The sequence below is a fragment of the Nilaparvata lugens genome, chromosome X (assembly GCF_014356525.2).
Source record: "Nilaparvata lugens isolate BPH chromosome X, ASM1435652v1, whole genome shotgun sequence".
NCBI lineage: Eukaryota > Metazoa > Arthropoda > Insecta > Hemiptera > Delphacidae > Nilaparvata > Nilaparvata lugens.
The window spans coordinates 103,383,981-103,411,845 of NC_052518.1; the positions used below are offsets into that span (position 1 = coordinate 103,383,981).

The 27,865-nt window shown below is 34.2% G+C and overlaps 1 protein-coding gene across 2 annotated transcripts in view; it reads left to right on the forward strand.

Annotated features, from left to right (window-relative positions):
- LOC111052176 overlaps positions 1-27,865 on the forward strand; it is a 47,039-nt gene that overhangs the window by 13,931 nt on the left and 5,243 nt on the right. For both annotated transcript variants that reach the window (XM_039442904.1, XM_039442905.1), the window contains exon 2: positions 25,939-26,132. In XM_039442904.1, the coding sequence (XP_039298838.1) occupies positions 25,961-26,132 (172 nt within the window). In that variant the 5' untranslated portion in view covers positions 25,939-25,960. The remainder of the gene's footprint in view (positions 1-25,938; positions 26,133-27,865) is intronic.

The window sequence follows — 27,865 nt, forward strand, 5'->3', positions numbered from 1 at the left end:
TTACCATTATTGTGAATTCTCTAACATCTAGCCATCCCCACCCAGTGAAATATGAATAATATATGTAATTATTTGCATAAGAATAAAAAAATGATGATATAATTTTTTCAACTTCACTTTATTTCTTACTTTATTCTCTCTGAGAAATGAAGTAAAGATAAAAATAGATGATACATTGATTTTTAATTTTTATGCAAATACGAGAAGACTTACCAAGAAAGTGTGTGTTATGTAATTATTTGTATACAGTTCTCTATCAACAATTGATCTATATTACTAGTAGTTCTGTGAACAGTAGACCTCGCGCTCAGTGAGTTACATTGACCTGTTGCTATGTGTTGGCCTGTGGGTTTCAATTGGGTAGGAGCCTGGAAAGTGTACTTGATATTGGGCCATATAAATAAAGTTGAGCATTTGCTTATACTTCTAAAATATGGAGCATTTGCTTCATTTTCTATGGATATACGTGAACAAAACCTTTTGCTCATGCTCATCAAAAAAATAGTTTGAGCATTTGCTCAAAAGTAAAAGCTTTTGCTCAGAATTGTATGAATAAACTAGAGCATTTGCTCAACTTTTGAAGCAAATGCTTCAAAAAAGGTGAGTCTAGTCTAGAGCAGCTTATCACCTTTTGCTCATAGTAAAATGGCTCAACTAATTCGTATGAGGAAGAGGAAACTATACCAGATACGATCACAACCAATAGTTGAGAACTATAAAACTCTTTCTAGATTCAACCATGATATATATCATCATTATCCCTACAAAAGAATAAATACAAAAGATACCTGATATCAAGATAGCCATCACAAAATAGGAAATAGGCATTTAAGAAGATGAGAGTGTAGACGATTATAAGAAGGCTGGCTATTGATATTATAAGAATATGCTGAAGATTATTATAGAGATGACATTTTTCAAAATTATTTATTATTTATTTAGCTATAATTTCATAATTCTAAACTCAACTAACCTAAAACTCAATTCATAAATAGAAAACAGAGCAGACGACGCAAACACAAGCGGTGCACCCTACTTGCATATTTAGCGCTTCCGTGAGCTATAAAAACAAACTAAGGCTACAAAAGCGAATCAGCTGATGAAAAATCTCTAAAATACGTTAGCATTTGCTTCAGAGTTCAGGAGCATTAGGTAAGAGTAAAAGGTAAAGCTTATTCATATAAAAATGAGCAAATGCTTTTGCTTCTACCTTTTGCTCATGAGCAAAACCTTATGCTCCATGCTCTTGCTCATGAGCATTTGCTCTGGTTTTATTCATATGGGCCAAAGCAGAGAAAACTCCTATAATACTATTAATACTGCTATTCTCCTGCTATTATTAATTCTGTGGCCAAAGTGTTATTAATATACCAATACTAAATATTCCACTTTATTTGTTCAATTTATGACACACAATCACAAGAACAATAATTAATTATTCTCTTCAATGTTTGATTCCATTACGAACTGCTTGTTAAATAATTGTAATTAATTGTTCAAAAGTGATTAATTGATTATTCATCTGTCGTATTCAGGAAAGTGTATGTCAACGTTTAAACTTTCACCATGTCATGCATTAATTATTTTTTTCGAAAATTTGAACTTCAAGTAACTTTACGCTTGATCAAACGCGGCGTGAAAGCGGCTAAGTTGGAGCTTGAAGGGATGTAGGCCTGTAGCATCAGTGGAGAGAGATGTAGGGTGTGTCTGCTTCTAGTGCCAACATCTTTGCAGGTATTTGACTTGCTCCGTTAACGAGATACCCAGCAGGTTTAGAAGACCTCAGGCAGTGCTCTAGAATACAATTTGCTACAGTTATTATGTAAATAAATCATGGACCTTGATTCAGCTGTGAAGGAGGAGAATGTGGAAAGAGAGGAAGAGGAGGATGTGTGTGAGGAGAAGAATGGAAGAGGAGGTGGAGGAGTAGGAGTAGGAGGGAGAGTAGGAAGAGGAGGAGGAGAATGAGGTAAAAGTGAAAGATGATTAAGTGGAAAAAAAGAATAAATAGAAGAAGAAGAAGAAGAAGAAGATGAAGAAGGAGAAGAAGAAGGAGGAGGAGGTGGAGGAGGAAGATGAGAAGGAGAATGAGGTAAAAGTGAAAGATGATAAAGTGGAAAAAAAGAAGAATGAATAGAAGAAGATGAAGATGAAGAGGATGAAGAAGATGAAGATGGAGAAGAAGGAGAAGAAGAAGGAGGAGGAGGAGGAGGAGGAGAAGGAGGTGGAGGAGAAGTACAATGAGGTAAAAGAGGAAGATGATGGAGTGAAAGACAAGAATAATTTTATTAGGAGAAGGAGGAAGAGGGGGAGGAGAAGGAGATTGTGAAAAAGAGAAAGATGTGGAAGAGAAGAAGAAGGAGGAGGAGGAGGAGCAGAAGAAGAAGGAGCTGGAGAAGGAGGAGGAAGAGGAGGAGGAGAAGGATATTGTGAAAAAGAGAAAGAAGTTGAAGTGGAAGAAAAGAAGAAGGAGGAGGAGTAGAAGATGAGGGAGGAGGAGGAGGAGGAGGAGGAGGAGAAGGAGGAAAATTAGCAAGAAGACGAAGTGAAAGAGGAGAAGAATAAATATGAGGAGGAGGAGGAGGAGGAGGAGGAGGAGGAGGAAAATGAGGGAGTAGAAAACAAGAAGAATAATTAGGAGATGAGGAAGAGGGGCAGGAGGAGGAGATTGCGAAAAAGAGGAAGATGGTGAAGTGGAAGAGAAGAAGAAGGAGGAGGAGGAGCAGAAGAAGGAGCTGGAGAAGGAGGAGGAGGAGGAGGAGGAGGAGGAGATTGTGAAAAAAAGAAAGATGTTGAAGTGGAAGAGAAGAAGAAGGAGGAGGAGGAGGAGGAGGAGGAAGAGAAAAATTAGCAAGAAGATGAAGTGAAAGAGGAGAAGAATAAATATGAGGAGGAGGAGGAGGAGGAGTAGGAAGAAAATAAACATGGTACTAATTTCACTTATCGCAAATACACTTTTTACTGCACTTGTTCCACTTTCTTAGCGTTGTGGGTTGGAAAAGGTTAGAGAAGGAAAAAAAGAGAAGAAGAAATTGCGTGCCAACATGCGTGGTGCACCCATTTAATCGAACCATCCTGGAACGCATCCAAGCTCTACAAACGTCTAGCGACTGGTTAACAACCAGAAAATGTTTTTTGAAAAGCGAGATCATGTCAATAATTATTAATCAGACGGCCTTGTGTTGAGGTCAGTGTCATGATTTCAAACTTCAGGGTTCAGACTTAAGATTTCAGACTTCTGACTTCAGATTCCAATTTCTTTACTCATGTGTATAACCATAGAGTATTATAATTCATCCCATCATCATCACCTAGGCTTAAAATACTTCTAGAAAGTCGCCTTTGTAAAATAATAAACTAGTAGTTCTGCGAACAGTAGACCTCGCTCATGAATACAACTTTCAATCTGATAAAAAATAATATAATATTCGAGTGACCTGGCTGGCTCAGGTCTGGTGTCAGAGTTTTCAGGTCGCAACTGATCACTTTCAGGGCCTCTGACATGACCTAACGACTGCTGTTTAGGCAGCCGGGACCGACGGCTTAACGTTTCCATCCGAAACACGGGAGTGGCCCGAGATAAAATCTGATGAGAAGGGTCAGTACAGTAAGTACAGTATAATGTGAAGATTTAGCCATGATTTTCATCTATTATTTTCTCCATTGAAAGTGCTAGAGACACTGTTAACAACTCGTACTGGATTCTTATTGGTCCAAATTGTTGCAATCCAACGAAAGCCAATGGGATGGGAGTGTACATCAAGATGACTGCTTGCACGTGATTGGCCGAGCTCGTTCGACCTATTAGAAGGCAGATGACCTTCATCGGTTGCTTGCTCATGATTGGCTGGGCTCGTTTGACCAATCAGCGTAGACCAATAGAATAAGATTCATTATTCATTTAGTTCATAATATTTTATTGTTTAATATTTATATATTGTTTAATATATTATAAAATATTAAACAATTTATTGTTTAATATATTTTTATAATATTTATAAAAATATTTTAAAAAGTTTTTAAAATGTTGTTTAATCTTCTTACAATCAATTCTTCAATGAAATATATTTCAATTAGAAAGACAACAATTACACTGTGGTTATATTCCATTTATGAAAAATATAAATACTCCACTGAAACCAAAAGCTGCAAGACAGTTATTGTCTTTACCTAAGTCCAACTTTGACAATAGTGCACTATTCTTTAGTTTTGTTATTAACTGCCGGTAGACGCTTAACAATAACTGCACTTGAGTTGGTCTCGCAATTCTCTTCAAAACTCTCTACTAATACTAATGATCATATCTTATCTTTCAACAAATCAAGGCTGATTGTCTAGACTACTCTTTCACAATGATCCTTCGACTATATGAAATTATTAGTAGAACTACACTATTTTAAAAGATAAACATACTTTCTATTATCCTGAGGCCCGGTTGCACAAAAGCCGGTTAAATTTTAACCGTGATTAATTTCACGTATCAGAAGAGGATTTCTCGAAAAGACGGATTTTCTGATTGGTTCTCGTGGAATTAATCACGGTTAAATTTTAACCGTGATTAATTACACGGATCAGAGAAGGATTTCTCGAAAAGACGGCTTCTCTGATTGGTTCTCGTGGAATTAATCACGGTTAAAATTTAACCAGCTTTTGTGCAACTGGCAATAAATGCACTAGATTTGAGCAGAATTTTGATCTAGCTAATAATTTGATGAGAACCATATATAGCCTTAAGTTGAGAAATTCGTTTACAATTCAGGATATTCAACGAATTTATTCTTTGTGAATACAATTTTATTACAGATGATGTGAATATGATAGACAATATGAGATAGAAAAACTAACTAATCTTTAGCTGGTTGATTGTATAAATTGATGATTTATATCTTATATATGAGAGATATAACAGGCAATGATGCCTTAACCGTGACAGGAGGGAGAAGAAGAAGAAGAAGAAGAGAGATATGAGAAATATTTATGGTAGATTTTGAATGAGTAGGAGGTCTAATTGTTGTCAATTACTTTTCTTGCTCATTAAGTAACTGTTTGATGTCCTTTATTGTTTGATTGAGTTACTATACTTTACTATATTTTTTAAGAAAAATTGTTGCTGGAATTTCAATCCTGCCTTACAGTGATTGATCTTTTCCATTTCCGAACCAATTAAATCAAATTATTAATTAAAATTACAGTCTTCCAATATAAATATATCACAGGATAGAATCAAAAGTATCAAAAAATTTCATTGTGCAAAGTTTTTCTTATGGATTTTTTCCAGTTCTCTATCAGTTCAAGCATAAAATAAAACAATCTTTTATAAGTTCTCCCTGGCTCAAGATTGGGAAAAATCAAAAGTAGTTTCAAATTGCCTAGCGCAAATTTTTTGATGCATTTCTCCCGGTTCTCTATCAGTTGAAGCATAAAATAAAACAAACTTTTATAATTTCTCCATGGTTCAAGATCGGGAAAAATCAAAAGTAGTTTCAAATTGCATAGTGCAAATTTTTTGATATATTTCTCCCGGTTCTCTATCAGTTGAAGCATAAAATAAAACAATCTTATATAAGTTCTCCCTGGTTCAAGATAGGGAAATAGTATATTTCGCACCTAGAACAGAAAATGAGATTTTTCCGGCTCGAAATCGGTTTTCAAGTCCGAGGACTAGAAATGATTGAGAGCCAGAAAAACATTTTTGCCCGTGGTGCGAACGCTATTTTTCATCACACACAAAAATAAACAATAAATATAATTATATATGAGAATAGTTGTTTACTAAGCACTTCTGAAAGCAGAAGTGGAAGGTGATAGCTCTAGCAAATCTGAGGTAATCTGAATATTAGGAAATTGTCCAAGTATTTTTATTTTTTATTCTGATTTGTCTAAATAACCTAAAAGATGATGTTCAATTATGTGGGAGGTTGAGTTTATACTTTTTTATTCTTTCAAATGACAATAAGATGATATTATTATAAATGTTTTAATTATTGAATAATGAACACAAATAATGGAAAGTTTTTTGATCAGCTGTTTTTGATCACCTTTTTAGTTCCATGTTAGCGGCTGGGAAGGGTACTCTTTCCGGCCTAGGCCGGAAAGAAACCTGTTCTGACGTCAGACGAGAGTCGTCTGCAAACAATGTCTTTCAGATCTACGTAGGGACTGGAAAACAGCTGCTTTCTGTGCAGTGTGGCGAAAAATCAAAAATAGCTTCAAATTGCATAGTGCAAATTTTTTAATGGTTTTGTACCGGTTCTCTATCAGGATTTAACACACGAATCAAAAAGCTATAGCTTTCCTACCGTTGAAAGTAAAAGTTTGTGGTCTGAGTAGTATTTAGACTCAGCGCATGATACTGTGTACAATGAACACGACTGAACAAGATAGAAGATTTCCGCTCTGTTAAGTAAACGCATTTCACACAGTAACGTGCTACACATCAACTATTAACTATATCAACTACTTACGGCTCGTTAAGTTGATCCTATTAGAAAAAACTGGACATCACCTGGAACAGACAATGAACAAGTAAGCCAGGACTTGATTCAAGTGTCCGGTTCAATAGAATTCATAAATTTTCGTCAGAGAAAATAAACTACTATTCTTCAATCGTTTTTGCTGAGGGTGATGCCTAACAAGATCGTGGCTTGTGCGTCGGTAATGGGAAGGGGTAGAGATTGATTGATTGAATGTTTTATTCATGCAGATTACCATCTATAATGGCTTATACCAATGGTCGCCAAACTTACGAGCCTGTGAGCTAGAATAGCTTTTATAAATCTTCTAGTGAGCTACCAAGGAATATTAGAATGAAAAAAGTATTTTTTATTGCATATAAAGATTTATCTCTAGTGTTGAAATCGACTTATCTCATTGCAAAAAGTATTCAAAAGTTGAAATGTACATTTCAATGAGAGCAGTGAAACTATTTTTGGCCATCAAGTATTTTCTTGATGTTTGGAGTGTACGTTGTAGCCGCCATTCTGATGCAGTTGTCCAAATGTTCATCAGTCAGTCTGCTCCTATATCGATTTTTTATGAATTTCATACTCGAAAAGGATGCTTCTTACAAGTAGGTAGAGCTGAACATAGCCTTCAACCCCAATGCAACTTGAATAATATTTGGATATTTTTGGTTATTGCTGATGTGCCGTGGAGTATTTTTCTCGTCATTGATTTTCTCCAGACTGGTAAAGTGTTTATATTCAAACTGGACGACATTCTTTTCCCACATCTCGAGCTCCTTGGAAAACGATTTTACAGTTGAAATCATTCCACCGATGTCCTTATCTTTCCCTTGAAGCTGCAAATTTAAATTATACAACTTCTCAGTTATATCTGTGAGAGAAGCAACATTTTGTAGCCATGCTTCTCAATGCATGGTTGACAACCCAAGCATTTCTGTGAGCTACCAAAAACTACCCCACGAGCTACCGGTAGCTCGCGATCGACTGTTTGGCGATCACTGGCTTATACACTTATATATTAATAGCTCACAATTCAGCAAATTTATAGATTAATTTACATAATAAACATTGAACTTTGCATGATATGGAAAAATGGAATTACTATGAGGTAATATTGTTTTGTATCAACATAAATTGCGGGGCTTTGAATAATATCAATGTCCATTCTTTGGAAAGAATACTTAGAATATACCATTCACACATTCTAAATATTCATTTTATCATTGAATGAACGCAATTTGCGTATAGATCATGTTCTGGGAATGTCCAAGATTTTCATATTCCTTTACCTATTACATTTTCCTTCCTTCCTTCATAATTATTTTATCAATACAATTATTACAGTGATCTCTACCAATACTGTAAATATAATCTGAAATAGGAAAACTAAGCTTAGAACTATTTTTCTTTCTTTCTTTCTTTAAGCGATACTATTTTTTTCAAATTTTAATGGTGATTAAGTCCAAAAGGTTATGTCGTGTATGTCACACACTCCACATTTCTTGTCCGAGAATACTCCTTGAGAATATTTGAAGTTTTCAATGAGCTTTCTCAGTTTGTTTCAGAGCATCTTGCTAAGATTTTAATTTTTTACACAGGTTCAACTAAGGCCTAGGATGATTATTAGTGATATGTTTCAACGCTTACGATATCACTCTGTTGTAAAGATAAGATAAGATAAGATAAGATTCTTTATTTCGCAACCAATTTACAACAACAGTACAGCGCACAAAACTAAAAAAAATAGCAAATAAGAATAATAAAACAATACTTAAGACAACTTTTTAACCGAATAAATATGAAATTTGCTGATAATACTAATTGTATTAATTCTCATTATAGGATGATGAAATGTAATCTAGCACAGCTACACTGTTTTACAAAAATACACCATAATTAATGCATGAAATAAAATACTGCATGCAAAGACCTTGATGACAAGGTCACGTTCGCATTGCAGGAGCATCACTGAACAGAACTAAAGGACAGTTCAAAACAAGCAAAACTTAACTTAATAAATAATAATGACAATAGATAAAATATATTAAAGTTGAGAAAAGAAATACAATAAAAGATAATAAGAACTAAAAAATACAAAAAAAATCTATCCTGAATATAATTCAAAGAACAAAAGTACTGATAAAAATCGAGGTAGTCAGGCCAAGTTAACCAATAGTTTAAATATAACAATAATATAAACAGATTAAAGCAAAGGCAAATGAATTAGGCTTACACCATTTAGCCATTTGATTAAATTAAGCAAATTGAGGATCTTCAATGAATGAATGATTATCTTAGTGTATATTTGCTTTTAGAGATATATCGATGATTTTATAAGGTATACTCATAGATCTTAATGATTCACATTGATGTATTTAACAAATTTAATAATTAACAATGCTTATATCTGTGGTGATAGTTTATAACCAATTCTTCTATAAGGTAATAGACTTCAATTGTTTTTGTAAAAAGAATTAAATTTGTACTGGATCCAATTTTAAGTATTTGCTCCAATTAAGTATTTACTTAAACAGTGACGTTGTAAAGATCTTCCAATCTCTCAGGGCTGAAGGAGAGGAGAAATTTTTTCAGGTTTCCTTTAATTAGCTGTATTCTATTGCAGTTATTGTATAAATTTTTTATCGAGTAGTGCAGTTATAGAGTAGTATAGCCCCACGGCTTATGTAAGAATCACGCAAATCAACTTCTACGGATTACGTTTTTATGAATGAATGTTAAGTTATTAATGAGATCGTGACCTTGAACCTGAAGACAGGAAGGTGAAGGATATCTCTCCATTTTCGACACTGGCCGGCAAAGGAAAGTGAAATCATTTCAGTTCGTTGAGGATCCTGATATGTGCACAAACACATATGTGACACACGTATGCTGTTGCACGTGTATATACTTCCGATCCGTATTTGGTGGTAAAACTAGTTTGGCGACAACGCTCGATTTTTAATGTCTGCCCAGTTCCGATATCGATTTCTAACATCGATGACAGATAGCTCATCTGGTATTCTATACATACGCCCTCAACCTAAAGTAGTCCTGAATTAGAAATTTATACTTGTTATATACAACTTGCATGTAGGATATAGAGAAATCACGGGTTTGAACATGGACATCTATAAGTGTAACTATAGATGTGTAAAGGTGCGTACAGATTTACGCGCCGCGAACATGAGCAATTCATTTTTAATCAGCTGATGCCAAGCTTTTCATATCTGTATCTTACCGTTTCTGTAAAAATACAGATATAATCAGCTGATTAAAAGTGAATTGCTCATGTTCGCGGCGCGTATATCTGTACGCACCTTAAGATAGAAAGATAGTGTTATCCATAGATTGACCATGGTTTGAATGTTTATAAACTACAGTGAGGTCCACGTTATAATGGAAGTGGAGAAAGATAGGAGAACAACGTTGCCGATTCTCTCCTTTGCCTTCTATAGAGGATAGCTGATACCGATATATCTGATGCAACTTTCTGATCAGCAAGAACCCATCTCGATTTAAATTCAAATTCTTTATTTGCCATAATACAATACAATTTTTTCAAAACAAAAACACAATTAAAAACTTAATTTAAACATTAACATGGAATAAATAGGTTAATAATTCTTCTCAAAATTAGCTTATAGGCGTTGCCAGCAAAACCAGAGGTTTGTGTGCTGCAACGAGTATCAATCTTAGAAATCTTAACTTACAAAATTAATAAACCATTTAATCGATATATCAATATTGAAAAATAAAAATAAATAATAAACAAAAGGAGTGCTTTATTACAGAGATGGCTATAGGAAAAAAACACCTAAATTAAAACTAAAAATCTATATGGAGGTGACAAAAGATAAGGAGATCAATTATGAAAGAGGTAAGATACATTAACAGATTTTATCCACTCAACTATATTTTCTTATGGATGACTTAGTTATATGTTTTTCTAGAAAGTGATGAGGTACCAAGTTTAATAAGTTTATTGCTGATGTAAGTGAATTGTCTTCGGCAAACAGTTAAGTCAGTTCTATTTATAATATAGTTCGGTTGCGCTCGGAAGTTGTATGACATCATGATGTATGGTTTAAATATATTTTTACATTTATTCAGATACAGTATTAAATTTTTTCATATAGAGCTGCTTTACCGTTAGCACGGGGAACTCAACAAACAGAATATTTGCTGGGTAGCGTCTGGGACGGCCAAGAGCGGCTTTTATTACATGTCTTTGCAATATGAGAATCTTGTTCATGTGCGTATCCAAGGCACCACCCCACACCCTGATCCCATACTGAAAAATTGACTGAGCATATGCCGAGTACACCAATAAATTTCACAATATTTGTATCCCCGAGACCGCTCAATTTATGAAACTTATATATGGCATGTCTCAATCTTCTACACAGACTATCAATGTGAGCATTCCACTTCAGATGACAGTCGAACATAACGCCTAAATATTTAATTACAACCACTTTTTCTAACGAGCTGCAACCACAGTCCTCGTGCCTCACCCGTTGATATGCATAATAGGCGCAGTCAAGGAGTGAATTTTAATACCCGTATGTAACCCTTCCCGGGGGGCTGATCTCACTGAGGGTGAGAACGAGAAGGCCATGTAAACGCTTTTCTTTGCATTTAGAGTTAATGAATGTTGATCTAGCCATGACTTCACAATAGCTGCCTCCAATCTGGTCCGGTGAAAACCAAGACAGTATCATCGGCAAAATATATAGTAGTACAGTTATTAATATTTATTTTTAAGAGATCATTAATGTATATCAAAAATAATATCGGTGAGAGGACTGTACCCTGGGGAAGGTCAAACCCAGTCAATATCATACAAACGACATGAAGGCCTGAAATATATTGACAATTAGCTGATCGATCACCAAAATATGATATATACCAACAATAAATGCCTTTATTTCAATACTTCAAAACACTACAAGTGATGTGGGCGAAGTTGGGGCAATAAGATCCCTCTCTTCACTCAACCCACAATGTAGAGTAGACAACAAGTTATTTTCTTCATGTGGTACAAGTTATGTATATATTCAACGCACGTTATAGTACAGGGTAGAGCATCGAGAAAAACTGATTATTATAAAGAAACATGCTCTCAAACTGAGACATTTCCACTTCCACTTGCAGAGTAGGCTAGTTGGATTATTATGTGATCGTAATCATGCTTGCCTGGCTCAGAGCTTATTCTAAGTGGGCAGGATACTGAATATATTTCCCTGTAATGATTGTCCTGCATACACTGGACCAATGACCTCGATCAAGTGCAATTCTTTTTTGATTAGTCCTGCATGGTTGAAGAACTTTAGAATGCATTATGCTAAAAAAAAGCTCAGTGATACGAGACACTTCACAACAAATTAAAACTGGTTAACAGTTTTTAATCGTTTTAATATCGAAGTGTAACAGCCGGAATTTTCCTTGTTTTTCGTACAAGTTGTTTCAACCTGCAACGGTTTTTTATAGTAACTTTCAATTGAAATTGTAAACTACTTTTCTCTTCAAATTCTTCAAGCTAAATTTTTTCCAATGAAATAAATTTGAATATACAATTTGTTTATAATCTTCTTCTTTAAGAGAGTGTAGGGAGATAGGGTTGCGCCCTAATATCACCCTACTAGTAGTTCTGTGAACAGTAGACCTCGCACTCAGTGAGCTACATTGACCTGTTGTTATGTTTTCTCAAAAATTAATAATTTTTTTTTTATTATTATTACTTCCATTAAAACTAGTCACTAGGACTAACCATTAATTTTGTTCTCTTATTTCTTATCCTAAAATATTAATTTTTATTGCTAAAGTCTTCCAGTGAAGCCTACAGTTCTAATCTATAATTCTTCTACTTTAAATTCTTTCGCTGCACATTTATTTAATTTATACTTTTTTCACTTCACTAGCACTACACCAACTCGAAGGGCTTTGATCTCTTCAACCTCCTTGTGAGTTCAGTGCTGTCTAGTAGTTGGATGACTTCGGTGTTGTCGTGTTGATGAAGACGTGACTCATGATGGGCTGCCAATCGTCTTATTTCACTGGTCACATAGGGGATGTGTAGATCTCGGTGCAAATCGCTGTTCCTTATGTACCAGGGCGCATTCACCATGTTCCGCAGTACTTTGTTTTGGAATGTTTGAATCTGATTGATGTTAGATGTTCTAGAGCAGCCCCAGAGCTGAATTCCATACGTCCAGACAGGTTTTAGAATAAATTAATAAATAATTTATAAATTTAAAATGTCTAGAAAAAATCCTAAATAAACATAGAGCTTTCTGTCCTATCGTACCGTGACGTGAGTGTGAGCACAGTTATCAGGTCTGGCTGCCGTCGATACGCCAATCCAATCAACCCATCAGAGAACATTCTGTGTTGTCGTGTTGGCGAAAAATCGGTGTGTTGAAATTAACAAAATAAACTACCATAATGGTGATTTCCTACAAACTTAGTTCCTCACTTTTCATGATTTTAGAAATAAATTTATTTTCAATAATATTTGTTGCAATTTTAATCATCAGATTAAAAAAGAAAAATGTAAAAAAATTTTTTTCTATCAATAACTCCTAACTCCAAACTAGAATCAGCTTAAGGAAAGACAAAGTTAGTAGACAACTGTCTACTAACGTTGATGGAAAGATACATTTTCAAGATGTTCAATGTTTTTGAACGGGTAGTATTATAGTCCACTAGACAACTGATTTATGATGCATAATTCTAAAGTATGATTTTTAAGGTAATATTGACGTTCAAAGGAGACCCCTTTTCCTTTTGTATTATCCTTAAAAAATGCAAAATTTCAAAAAACCGTATGTATACGTCGACGCGAAATTCAAAAAGGAACATACCTGTCAAATTTCATAAAAATCTATTGCTGCATTTCGCTGTAAATGCGGAACATAAATATAAACATAAAGAGAAATGCAAATCGTCGACTTGAATCTTAGACCTCACTTCGCTCGGTCAACTAGGTCAAAATACAGGCAGCGATTCTATCCTTGTCTTCAAATTTTTCGTTCACCAAAACTTCAAAGTGTATCATCTATTCAACACTTTTCGACTTTTTTCAGAAGAAATGGGTTCCACTATAGACCTATTCGACTCTTATTTTGTTTCTATCTCCTTCTTTATTCACTAAACCAATGCTTCAGTGTATCTATTCAACATCTTATTTATCTCTTTCATGTATAGGGCTACTTGTAATATAAATATAAAGAAAATAAAAATCTCAGTACCCTTTTTTAAAAATATTTTATCACAACATGTTTCGGACATTTATGCCATTTTCAAGTGATATGAATTAAATAAATAATAAATACTACTGGAAAATTTAATCCAATTAGACACCAATAACCCCATTTTTGATAGAATCATGCGAATTTCAACCCCAAAATTTACAGTCCTAGTTCATAAAAACATATGAATACACTAACATATGATCAAAATAAGAATTTTCCAGTAGTATTTATTTATTTAATTCATATCACTTGAAAAGGGCGTAAATGACCGAAGCATGTTGTGATAAAATATTTTAAAAAAAAGGGTACTGATATTTTTATTTTCTTTATATTTATCTATTCAACATTTTTTGATTCAATCTTTTTAACGCCTTCCAAATAAATCTCTCCACTTTTGCAAAGAAATAGGCTCCTCTGTAGGCCTATTAGACTCTATTTTCTTTTTTCCTTCATATTAGAAATCTATAAGCACAACAGAATAATTATTGTTATCTCTGCTAGGATCTCTTCTGAATATTTAATACTACATAATACATTTATTTCTATCATGCATGAATTCGAAATGTATGAACAGAATTGAAAGAATGTTTAAGATGGTCTGAAGTGTAAAGAGTTCTCCTATCTTCCTCCTATTCTCCTATCTCCTTCATCAGCATTCTCCATTTTCAATATTTAAGTTATAACTAATTTTTCATGGTGGAAGTCATCTGTATTTTACATATCAAACTCTATTGCAGAAGAAACGTTCTTTTACTGATGATTTTTATGTTTTTTCAAATAATGTGAACAATAAAATTGATTTGATTTGAGATATACTGGAATCAGCTGTGCTCTATAGAAGGCAGTAGCAAGAGGGAGAGAGAATCGGTAAAGATGTTCTCCTATCTTTTTCCACTGCCATTATAACTTGGACCTCACAATACCTTGTAAACATTCAAACCCGTGATTTCTCTGACGGTTACTTGTGAAGTAAACTATTATCCCACTGCCAGCCTACTTTCATGGATTATTACGCATTTTTAGTTTCCACAATATTTTGAAGGCGGTGGAAAGGTTGAAATGAACTAATTGAGGCGGCAGTTGACTCACCCAATTCCAAATGCGGAGAACGGGTCAACGAGGTACGAGATCTGGTTTATAGGAAAGCTCTAGAGGCGGTCAATTGCCCCCGTTATTTGTATCGGTGCTCGAACTAACTGAAATTATAAAAAAATGCCAGTACGTTCCGATCCGTTTCTTAAATTGATATTTTGGCCAATCGGATATTGGGGGCTTAGAGTTGGTGATGAAAAGTAATCACTCGTTTCCTTTCAACTACTTCTTCTTCTTCTTCTTCTTCTTCTTCTTCTTCTTCTTCTTCTCTTCTTCTTCTTCTTCTTCTTCTTCTTCTTCTTCTTCTTCTTCTTCTTCTTCTTCTTCTTCTTCTTCTTCTTCTTCTTCTTCTTATTCTTCTCTTCTTCTTCTTCTTCTCTCTTCTTCTTCTTCTTCTTCTTCTTCTTCTTCTCCATCTTCATCATCATCATCTTCAATTTTTCAAACTTTCAGAATTTGTGTAATACAGATATTTTAATTTCTCCATCAAATTATTATATGTACCCTTTCAGCTTTGAAGACACTACACTATATCGGTGTCAGCTCATTCAGCTTAGAAGGCAGTAGCAAGGCAGAGAATCGGCAACTCTGTTCTCCTATCTTTCTCCATTGTCATTATAACGTGGACCTTACTATATAGAGTATAGTAAGGTTCATGGCAGTGTTTGATTAGCAATGGTATTGCTATCCTTGTCTATCATTCAACAAAGCGGATAGCGCTTTTTCTTTCTTGCATTGCTCTGTAGCCAGATCGTCTTTTAACAATGTAGAAATAATCATTAATTTACAAAATATTTCATCTTAATCATTAAATTTATTATGAGATTATTGAAAAATATAATTTCTTTCTTGATAAAATATAATTATTATTTTAAACGAAAATGAACAGTTAATATTGCAACAATGAAGCTGTATCAGCTACCGTATACTAGTAGTTCTACGAACAGTAGACCTCGCTCATGAATAGCCTACAACTTTCAAACTAATGAGAAGGGCCATTAAGAAAGTACAGTATATTGTGAAGATTTATCCATGACATCTATTATTTTCTCCATTGAAAGTGCTAAAGACATTGTTTCCAGGGACACCGGACTTATAAATGTCTCTCAAGGACCTAGGTACCTTCATATCGTCCACATATTTACAATATTACAAATTTTCCAACAACTAATTATAAGAAATCGGTCAACTGACAGAAAAATGGAATATGCAGTAGGCAATTTAGACGATGAATCGTCTCACAGACGATAGTGAGACGGAAAATGATTCTAAATAAGATGGGTTTGTTGGTGACATTGACAGGAGGTTCCCGAGGTTGCTAATAATGTTTTTCATGAAAAGTGGATTCAATGTTATGGCGGCTTGTTATGCCTATGCAGAATGTTTATGCTCACAAGTCGGTTTCTGAACTCATACTAAAACGAAAACAAGAGCTAACTAACTAAGCTGTGATGTCTCCGGCCGGTTCGGTAGGTCTAGAAACTATTCATCTATGAAACAGGGAAATATCGTGTTGAAAAGGGAAGAAGAAATGGTGCAATTAAGTGAGAAGTTTTCTCCAATTAATAAAATTTATACAGTATGATTCGGAGCGGCTCAGACGTTTCAGGATTCACCGCTGACAACTCTTGTCCTCTATCGATAGAATTCCAACGATACTATTCATTCAATACAGCACATTTTAGAGCGGCACAATTTATATTAAAACCGGAGGTCTTATCAAAAATCGTTACACATACGTTTCTGCGCCTTGTTTCAAAGAACTTGTATACCAAATTTCATCCAAATCGGACAATTACTACTGCGACTGTAACTGCGGTACAAACAAACAGACAAAAGCCGATCGAGTCGAAACTAAGACCTCAGCTTCGCTTCGGTCAATAATATTATAGATTATCAAACATTTCTAGTTTCCACAATATTTTGAAGATGATAGTAAGTTTTCAATGAAACTATGGTGAGGTCAACATTATAATGACAGTATTTGATTAACATTGGTGTTGCTATCCTTGTCTATCATTCGACAAAGCAGATGATGCGCTATCCTTTTCTAGCTCTGAGATGTTGCCAGATCAATAAAAGGCATTGACAAGACTGAGGATCGGCAACGCTGTTCCACTATCTTTCTCCACTGTCATTATAGCGTAGACCTTACTAAAGAGTAGTGTAATCGCATCATATTCAGTGATGTTAAGGGGGCCGATAAGCCTAGTTCATTTTTAAGGTACCCAACTCATTGTAACGGTAAGAAAAAACTCTCTAATGATGATCATTCAAGTCAATGATTAATCGGAGTCTATGAGACGATCTTAAATTAATTGAATGTCACTACAGGAGCTGCTTGTATTGGAAAGTATCGTTGAAGTCTACCGCCACTCCTATACAGTATCGCTGGTCTACTAACCCAACGATAATTAAGCCAAATAAAGTAGATTCTCTACTTGATACGTTATTGATGTAGATAGAGCTTGCCGAGCTATTTCCTGTATGCGCTAAACTCTTTCTAGATATCGTACCTCTCAATACAACGATTTTTTGGTGATAATTATTTACTCTGTTGATATCAATAGATGTAAATCTATAGATAAAAAAGCGAAATGGCACTCACTCACTGATTGACTGACTGACTGACTCACTCACTCACTCACTCGCAGAACTAAAAATCTACCGGACCAAAAACGTTCAAATTTGGTAGGTATGTTCAGTTGGCCCTTTAGAGGCGCACTAAGAACGGATTTGGAAAAATTTCCAAAGATACGCCCAAAATCTGCATTTTTCCAGCGTTTTTTAGCGCTTTCTCAGCTTTATCGAGAACAAATGAACAGAAAATGCTCAAATTTAGTACAGAAGCTAAGCTAGGGTGTAATAATGTTGTGTTAGAAGGAATTTGAAATAACGCCAAAGATACGCCCAAAATTAGCGTTTTTCCAGCGTTTTTTTGCTTTTTATCAGATTTATCGAGAACAAATGAACATAAATTGTTCAAAATTTAGTACAGAAGCTAAGGTAGGGTGTAATAATGTTGTGTTAGAAGGAATTTAAAATAACGCCAAAGATACGCCCATAATTGGCGTTTTTTGCGCTTTCTCAATTCTTTCATCAAGTAATAGACAGAAAATGTCAAAATTTTAGACAGAGGTTTAGGTAGGGTCTAAAAATGTTGTGATGAGATGACTTTAATATTTCATCAAAGTTACGCCCAAAATCAGCGTTTTTCTCAGCTTTTCTGCATTTTCTCAGTACTTTGACTTTCTGATGGAATGAAGCATGCTCAAATGAAAAATTCAGGCGAGCGAAGCGAGCCCCGTTGATCTCATTTCTGGACGATCCAGTCGGGGGTCCAGGGGGCGGAGCCCCCTTGCTAGACGTATATGGCGAGCGAAGCGAGCTTTACGTCTAGTCTATAGATAAAATGAATGAATGAATAATGAATTTATTGCCAAATACAAGAAATATTTTTACAAATGACAATAATCATTAAATTGCAATAGTTTTTGGCGTGATGAAAGAAGCCTTGAGCTCCAGCCATGAGTTCTCAAAATAAGAAAATACATTTTTTTAATCTAATAACAGCAGTACAATTGATACAATTCTGTTGATGGATGATAATCTATGGATGTTGAATTTTATCAATAATCAAGTACTTGATAAACAAAATATAGATGCACAGAAAAATAATATAAAAATTGTCGAGTTTTAATAATTTTTACACAATTAATATTGCCACAATTGGTGATTCAGCCTACTCAATTCTCAATTTTGAAACAATAGTTTTGTTTTACCCACGATTTTATTAATCTCAATTTGGTTCTTGTTATTTTATCCTTAATAAAGTCTTCAAGATTGAAGAAGTCTTCAAAACACTTATAAATCAATATTGATTTATATCGCTTTATAGACAAAGCAATAAAATAGAAGTTATGATGAAGCTAAATAAGCCAACAGCTTTGATAAGCTGAATCAAAGTTTTGATTTGTATATTTCCGGAGAACAGTCGGTTAATCTGACAAGCGGTTGTTGTTTCGAGATCGAAAGTACGATTCAATGAACTTAACTCCGGTTAACATTACTTAACAACCTGTCAACGTTTTTGCCCTACTTAGTTGACGAATGAGATTTCGCTTATAGATACGTGCAGTTATTTTTGAGGTAGTCTTCAATATTCAGACTGTTCATGTTTTAAAGAACGTGTGTCAGCACAAGTTCAATTGAAGCGTAAACCCAACAGAGAGCGTTTCTCACTGTCTTTCCTATCATATCTGTATAATCTAACCACAAGAAGGTCCCGTTTTCATTGATGCATACCTACCTCTCCCAAATTTATTACTTTTATGGTAGAATGTAAAGAAAAACCTGATCCAGTATTTTCGGGAACACTAATAAAATTGAATGATTGGTAACAAAAAATGAGGAGACACTTTCTGAAACCATATACAGCCCAATTCAGTATCAATACCGTAATGGAATCAAGTAGCGGTTATTGAAAAAATAACGTCCGCTCTCAGTAAAACTGAAAGTTAACTCTCTAATCTGTTATGATGGCATATGATTCGGGAAAGTTTATAGATTTAATTTGAACGGTTACAGTTTATAGTTTCCATTTCTATCGTTTATTATAGTTGGGCTCCATATTTACCCTGAAGGGGAGGCTCATTGGTGAATAGATACCGTTGAAAGTATTGTACCCTAGGGCTCCATTCTCTTGAGAGAATGTTGATTATTATACTGGAGCTAGTGATAGCAATAACAGTTTAAACCATAAATGATAAAACATTTGCTTGTGTTTAGCATCATCGCTAGAAATTTGCCTATGCAAAGTTTACAATGTTTGTAAACGTGAGCAATGATTTGTTAGAGGCACAAATCCTTCTGGAGTGTAACCATGATAATTTTAAATTTTGAAACGCGGCAATAGATTTTCATGAAAACTAACATGAATAAGAAAACAAGGATATTGTCAAATTTCACTAAAAATTGTTTAGTGGAATTTGACAATATCCTTGTTTTCTTATTATGGAGAGATTTCACATCACCATCAATTCTACTAATTTTACTAACATGAATGTTCCTTTTTGAATTGCGCGTCGATGTAGGCCTACATGTAAGGTTTTTTGAAATTTTGCATTTTAAGGATAATATAAAAAATGAAGTTTCATTTATACTCCAATATTACTGTAAAAATCAGACTCAAGAACTAGTAGTTCTGTGAACAGTAGACCTCGCGCAATTATAAACCACAACCTCCTCTTATACTGTCCATCAGAGTGAATCCTGTCTGTATGTCTTGTCGGCGAGATATCGGTGTGAAAACGGCTAATGGCTGTTGGGGTTGGTGTATCAAAAATGCAAACATCAAAAGCTAATCTCCTTCAAGACATGCTGGCAACAAGTCAGCCCGAGTTGAAAGCAGAGAAAGGTCGAGAGACAATACTATGTTATTTTAGTTATTAATTGCATGCGTTACTGCATGCAATCAATAGTTAATTTAATAGTGCATAAAAATTGCATTCAATAAGGCATGCAATTAATAGTCCACACAGCAGCTGATTTTTCTCCAAGTTACATTGAATTGCATGCGTCATGGCATGCAATTTATAATCCACTCGACAGCTGATTTATGATAAATAAGTCTAGTCTGATTTTCACTCTAATATTGGCGTATGAAGGAGGCTCATTTTCCTTTTATATTATCCTTGAAATTCAAAATTTCCAAAAACCTTGAAACTGAATATCTTGAATACCTGATTGAAACTGTAGACCTTATGGAAATACAGCAATAGACTGGCTTCTCCACACATCTGTGTAATCACTTGTCAGCTGATTTATGATGAATAATTCTATAGTCTGATTTTTACTCTAATATTGGCGTATGAAGGAGGCTCATTTCCCTTTTATATTATCCTTGAAATTCAAAATTTCCAAAAACCTTGTATATACGTCGATGCGCAATTAAAAAAGGAACATATCTGTCAAATTTCATGAAAATCTATTCCTGCGTTTCGCCGTAAATGCGCAACATATAATCATTTAAACATTTAATCATAAAGAGAAATGCAAAACAATCGACTTGAAAAGATATCTTTGGGTTTATAATTATAATATTATTTTTTTTCTTTATTAATATAAAAACCCCCTTTATATTTAATGATCCTGAAAACTTTATGCCGGCTAACCCTATAGTGACGCCTACTCACATCCAATTAGACCTCACTTCGCTCGGTCAGTTCATGATAAATCAGCTGTCAAGTGGTTTAATAATTGCAAGCAATTGACTCAAATGATCATAGTATTTTCTCCCGACCTTTCTATGCTTTCAACTCGGGCTGACCTGTTGCCAGTATGTATTGTAGGAAATTCACTTTTGGTGATATTAGTTGTTCACAGCAGATGATTCAAGCAGTGTCGATACGCCAACCCTATCAGCCTCTAGCCGTTTTCACACCGATATCTCGCCGATATGACACGACAGGATAGATCTACTCTGATGGACAGCATCAGAGGAGGTTGTGGTTCATATCTGCGCGAGGTCCACTGTTCACAGAACTAATAGTCTATATAGAATTTATTGAATAGGCCATAATATGTTGAATCAGTTGTAGACCATGAATAGGGGTCATGTATTGAGGGTTGCCTAGACCCTACCTTGCAGGTTTGAGTTAATTTTTTCGAAGATGGTGTGGAGACCATATATTTTCTCAAGGGTAGTTTGAGAGACTAAGTGCCGGTTGCACAACAGCCGGTTAAATTTTAACCGTGATTAATTCCACGAGAACCAATCAGAGAAGCCGTCTTTTCAAAAACACCTTCTCTGATTGGTTCTCGTGAAATTAATCACGGTTAAAATTTAACCGGCACCGGCTGTTGTACATCCGGGCCTTATTCTTTCTAAACATTTGTAATGTTTGAAGTGTAGAAATCAAGGCATTCATGTTCAGCATCAATATGCATTCAAGGCATTCATGTTCATCATCAATATGCATTCAAGGCATCATCTATCTTCAGCAGTCAATATTAGTTCAATTCCTATTGTGCCTGACATTCATTGTATAATTCCTCACCTCATACGCTTCATTCCCTGGATTGAACTTGTGAAAAATAGAAAAAAAATGAAAAGTAAAGAACGCTTCAAATAGAATAAATAAATAATTACCTTTATTAATTGAAAAAATACAACAATTAATTTTCTTTTTTAAAATTATAATATCGGGGCACCGAGCTTCACTCGTTATCTATTTATTGATAAACAGAACACAATTCTTTAAAATGATTGGGGAAGGACTAACAGGCACAGCCCAAAACTGTTTCTTCCCCGAATTTTTATTTCTACACTATAAATAGTCCAAAAAGTAGGTTATGATCCATATTTTTCAGGTCCAATTTTCAGTCCAAACCTTTGAAAACAGAAAAGTTCTAATCTAGATTGTTCACAAACCAAATTCAATAACGAAAAAACACTCACTAATCACTTGAAACTGTAAAATAATGATTAACTTTGAAAATTATTATATAGGCCTACTCTAATTTAGAATGATATACCATGTAATGTCAACAAATCAGATTATTTTGATCAAGTCGATAAACATTTCTAGATTAATATTTATCGTGAGATAAGCTGATTGCAAAAAATAGTTGAACAGCTGAACACAATTCTGTCTCTCTCCCACACAGGCACTCACATCTTCTGTTATCAATAGACGACGAAATTATCATCTGTTTTTCCAAGAATGAATAATTATTATCCTTTTTCATGTCCTTCAGCAAGTTTTCCCAGAGATTAGATTAGATTTTTTTTATTTATGTATGTTACAATATTCACTGGATTATACACTAATTTACATTAAATGACGATAATGCTAGTTATTCAACAAATTTCACAAAGTATAAATAATTAATCAATGAGAATAAAATATAGAATGCAATTAGAATAACGATAATATAATAATGTGATGTAACTTCATAAATCAGCGGTGTTTCAACAAATAATTGTTGATTCTTTTAGGAGGATATAAAATATCCTTCCCATTAACACACGACCGGGTAAAGAGAGACCGGGATGAGACCTAGTCCAATCGAATTTTTATATCATAAGCCTACTATGTCCCAAATTTCGTGAAAATCGTTAGAGCCGTTTCGAGATCCGTTGGACATATACAGAAATTGCTCGCTTTATATTATAATAGGATTTTTTGCATTGATGGATTAAATCCGTCCGAGGATAGAAAGTGAGAGGGACAGGAAATTTAAGCTTTGAATATTACTTTTAAAAATGGACAATTTTTCACTGATTTGCAAGTTTTGTGGTCTCAAAAAGATACACATAAAGTATGTAATAGCTCCCATAATTGTTCATGCTACTTCTACTAGAGAGTCAGTTTTTGTATGCAAATTACAAAGGTCTAATGTGCTCTAATGAAGACGTGTAAAGATGTGCGGCTACTTCTTTGCTTGACCTACGCTTTTCTTCTACAGGCAACTAGAATACTCCTTTATGCCGAAATAAGTTGTGAACTTTGTCCAGTTGTTTTTGTTGAGAGAAATAGATGTACTGAGATAAGGATGGAGAAGGTGGAGGATAAGCGGGGGTAAAAGGAGGAGAAAGAGTGAGTGAGTTCTGGGAGGTATGAGGGAAAAGAGAGAGAGATAGAGAGTGTGTGTGTGACAGACAGAGAGAGAGAGAGAGTGAGTAAGATAGTGCGATAAAGAGTGAGTAGTTTCTCGAACTCAAGCAACCCATAAAGCCCAACCGAGGCTGTGTTGATTTTGCGATCACCATTTTATTTGGTTTCTTGTCTTTATTGTTGTATATGATTTTTTACTATTTGACAATTTTATATCCTTGACAGTAGATTTAACCTTCCGGTAGTCGCGCCCTACTCAGTCACACGAGCAGTCGCGTGTTGTATTTTGTACAACATCCAATTTTCCAAGTATTATGTACTCTGTTTACTGCCAAATATATTAATTAATTGTATATTTACTTTTTCCATCTTCTTGAATTATTTTACGCCTATGAACATTTGGATGATTACCATTTCATAGCCCAATAAGGTACATCAAGCAAAGCCATCAATTCTGTGTTATTGGTTCGTTTACAGTCCCCGTATACAGTCTTTCCCTATCTTAATGCACAGTGCGACTTATGCACTGTCGCGTCTAAATGGCACCTAAAGACTGAACCATTGCTCGGTTGATACTGCAAATCAGTGGAGTGATGTGGGGAAAGTTTTGGAATGCATAGGTGACTCATTCACTGACACCACCTCATTAAATAGTTTTGTGCAGCCAAAAAACTGACACTGTTGTACTTTTTACAACAGCGCGACTGCCGGAAGGTTAAGCTATCATCTATAGTCTGTCCAAACAGGCGTGAGATCTGAAGGATTAGGCCGAACCTCCTATTACTCACACACACAAGCGCAGTCCGCGTTTGTGTGTGTGAGTAAAGGGACGGTCGGCATACCTGCCCGCTAATGATTCTTCTATGAATCGCCTTGTGCTAAAAAAAAATACATTTTTTCAGCTGTCAACTCAACTCAATTTGTACTCTACTAAATTCTAACTCTACTAACTCTTCTAATTTGTACTCTACTGAATTCTAAATATTATACCTTTCAAAATGAGTCCAAACACGGCACTATTGTGACAACTTAAAGGCTATAATAGTTCTATGATAGTTCAACTAAAATAGTTCTACAGAATGTTTACGACCTCCCTACCAATAGTCTAGGGCATTGTTCCTGGGTAAAAAACATATATCTAAACATCATATTTAAATTGTCCGGAAGTCTTCAGTTAGCCACACAACAGCCATTTTGCTTTTATCACTTATTATTTTTTTCTAAATAATGGTTAAACATACGAAATTGAAACTTTGCACGATCATTTATAACAACTGAACAAAGCTAGGAAAAAATTATGATAATCTTTCAAATATTAAAAAAAATGGCGGCCATTTAAAATGTTGTTTCTTAAATAACTCAGAAACCGTTGGTTTTACAAAAACTTTTTTTTTATTGTAATTTGACTGCAATCTAACACTTTGGTTAATGAACAGTTCAATTCTAGCTTAAATTAAACAAAAACTTTACAAGAATACGTTTTTTAGTAAATTTAATTGCCTATCGATTGGTACCAGATCTTTTGAGATTGGACCAATATTAACTGAGATATGGCAGCTTTAGTGGTTGGTGACCCACCTTTAGACAGTTATATAACGTTATTTTATTGTTTGAAATGAGATAAAATCGCTTACTATTAACATTCAATGCAAATAGAGATTGTTGCATCATTGAGGCGACTCTATCAGCATGCCTTGGTTCGCACTGCAACAAACTTTCAGTGGTCATCACTCAAGCTGCCATATCTCAGTTTAATATTGGTCCAATCTTGAAAAATCTGGTACCAATCGATAGGCAATTGAATTTTCGCCACACTGCACAGAAAGCAGCTGTTTTCCAGTCCCTACGTAGATCTGAAAGACATTGTTTGCAGACGACTCTCGTCTGACGTCAGAACAGGTTTCTTTCCGGCCTAGGCCCGAGTACCCTTTCCAGCCGCTAACATGGAACTAAGAAAGGTGATCAAAAAACAGCTGATCAAAAAACTTTTCATTATTTGTGTTCATTATTCAATAATTAAAACATTTATAATAATATCATCTTATTGTCATTTGAAAGAATAAAAAAGTATAAACTCAACCTCCCACATAATTGAACATCATCTTTTAGGTTATTTAGACAAATCAGAATAAGAAATAAAAATACTTGGACAATTTCCTTATATTCAGATTACCTCAGATTTGCTAGAGCTATGACCTTCCACTTCTGCTTTCGGAAGTGCTTAGTAAACAACTATTCTCATTTTATATATTGTTTATTTTTGTGTGTGGCGAAAAATAGCGTTCGCACCACGGGCAAAAATGTTTTTCCGGCTCTCAGTCTTTTCTAGTCCTCGTCCTACGGCCTCGGACTTGAAAACCGATTTCGAGCCGGAAAAATCTCATTTTCTGCTCTAGGTGCGAAATATACTATTACTAAAAACATAATATAATACATTAGTGATGAATGAATATTTCATTCTCGAGCCCAACTTGTATCAAAAACGTAAATGAGTAACTTATTCTTTTACAGATCCAGAATATAGACTCTAAAGATGAAGACCTGGGTTTTAGGACTGCTCATGTTGTTCTGGATGACCATCTCGCTCAGCCATGAAGCAACTCAGGAGATCAACCCATTCAGTTCAGGAAAATCACACCACACCGATAATCAATGGAGAGCTTCAAATAATTCAACAGGACAAAACAGAGCATTTGATGTTCAAGGTATTCACATTGATTTATTACTATAGGGAGGTCCACGTTATAATGACAGTGTTTGATTAGCAATTGCATTGCTATCCTTGTCTATCATACAACTTAGCGGATAGCGCTATCTCTTTCTCGCTTTGCTCTGTTGTAGAATTAATAATTGATTAACAAAATATTTCATCTTAATTATGAAAATTCATTATGAAATTATTGAACTTGCCTGATAATATTGTTTATTTCAAATGAGAATGAACAGTTAATAAACTGAGTACATGTTAATACAATGAGTATATCAATAAACCTGTATCAGCTACCGTCTATAGAAGGCATTGACAAGACAGAGGATCGGCAACGTTTTTCTCCTATCCTTCTCCACTGCCATTATAACATGGACCTTACTATAGAGTTTTGTTTTAATTTATAACTGAGTCTCTCTACATTCCATTCATCAATGTATGTGGTTTCGATTTTAAGTAGCACCTCATCACATTTACAGTGTGACTCTGATAAGTGCTTCATGAAAAAATACTAGAAATGGGTCTATCAATACTCAAATTCTGATCCTCTTATGGAATAGACCAGGAAATAATCATAACACATAGTCAAAAGCTACCTAAAGGTGCGTACAGATATACGCACCGCGAACATGAGCAATTCACTTTTAATCAGCTGATTATATCTGTATTTTTACAGAAACGGTAAGATACAGATATAAAAAGCTTGGCATCAGCTGATTAAAGGTGAATTGCTCATGTTCGCGGCGCGTAAATCTGTACGCACCTTTAGGATAACATTTCAAAACATATACCATAAAATTTGTCACTTTCTTGGTAAGGGCTACATAAAAATATTACATATTAAATACACTCGTACTTACATAAAAATTAAAAATAAAAGTACCCTGTTTTCAACTGTATTTTATTTCTCACAGAAAGTTTTGACGTATAATTTCATTTTCAAGTGAGTGAAATAAATAAAATTGAATAAATACTATCACTAATTTCATGTTTATGTGTTTGTATATTCATATGATTTATTTTCTATAACTTCAAATTTTATCAAAAAACTTTATTGTTATTCATAAAATAGAATCATAATACCTTTTGAAATTAGTAAAATTATAAAATAAGAATACAAAAATAATAATTATATAATAAAATAATGTTATAATTTCTATTCTTATTCTATTATTTTATTAATTTCAAAGGGAACTATAATTCTATTTTATAAATACAATAAAGTAGCCCTGCATTTATACATTTTAAGAAGTATTGTTATTCATAAGGATATCCAAACATTGAGTATTTTGATTTAATTTGCAGTTCTAGAAAATAATTCATATTAATTATCAAACACATGATCTTAAACTTATTTTACTCACTCTCTTGGAAATGATTTTATAAGTAGAAAATTGTTGTGAAAAATAAAATAAAGTTGAAAAAGGTACCTACTTCGATTTCTATTTTTATGTATCAAAACAGTAGCTAGTTTTGGAACAACAGATATGTAACTCACATGATTTATAAGTAACATTTTCAAGAAAATTGTATTCTAAAAACTCATCAACACTTGAAATTGAATTGAATTAAATTTATTTATTTGTCGAAAACAAAGTACAAAAAAGATTTACAAAAAATAAATATATACTACTGCACTCAACTGAAATACATACACAAGAACTAAGGTATTGTTAATTTATTCAATTAGAAATAATAACGAAATGATATCCTTATTCATAATATTATAAA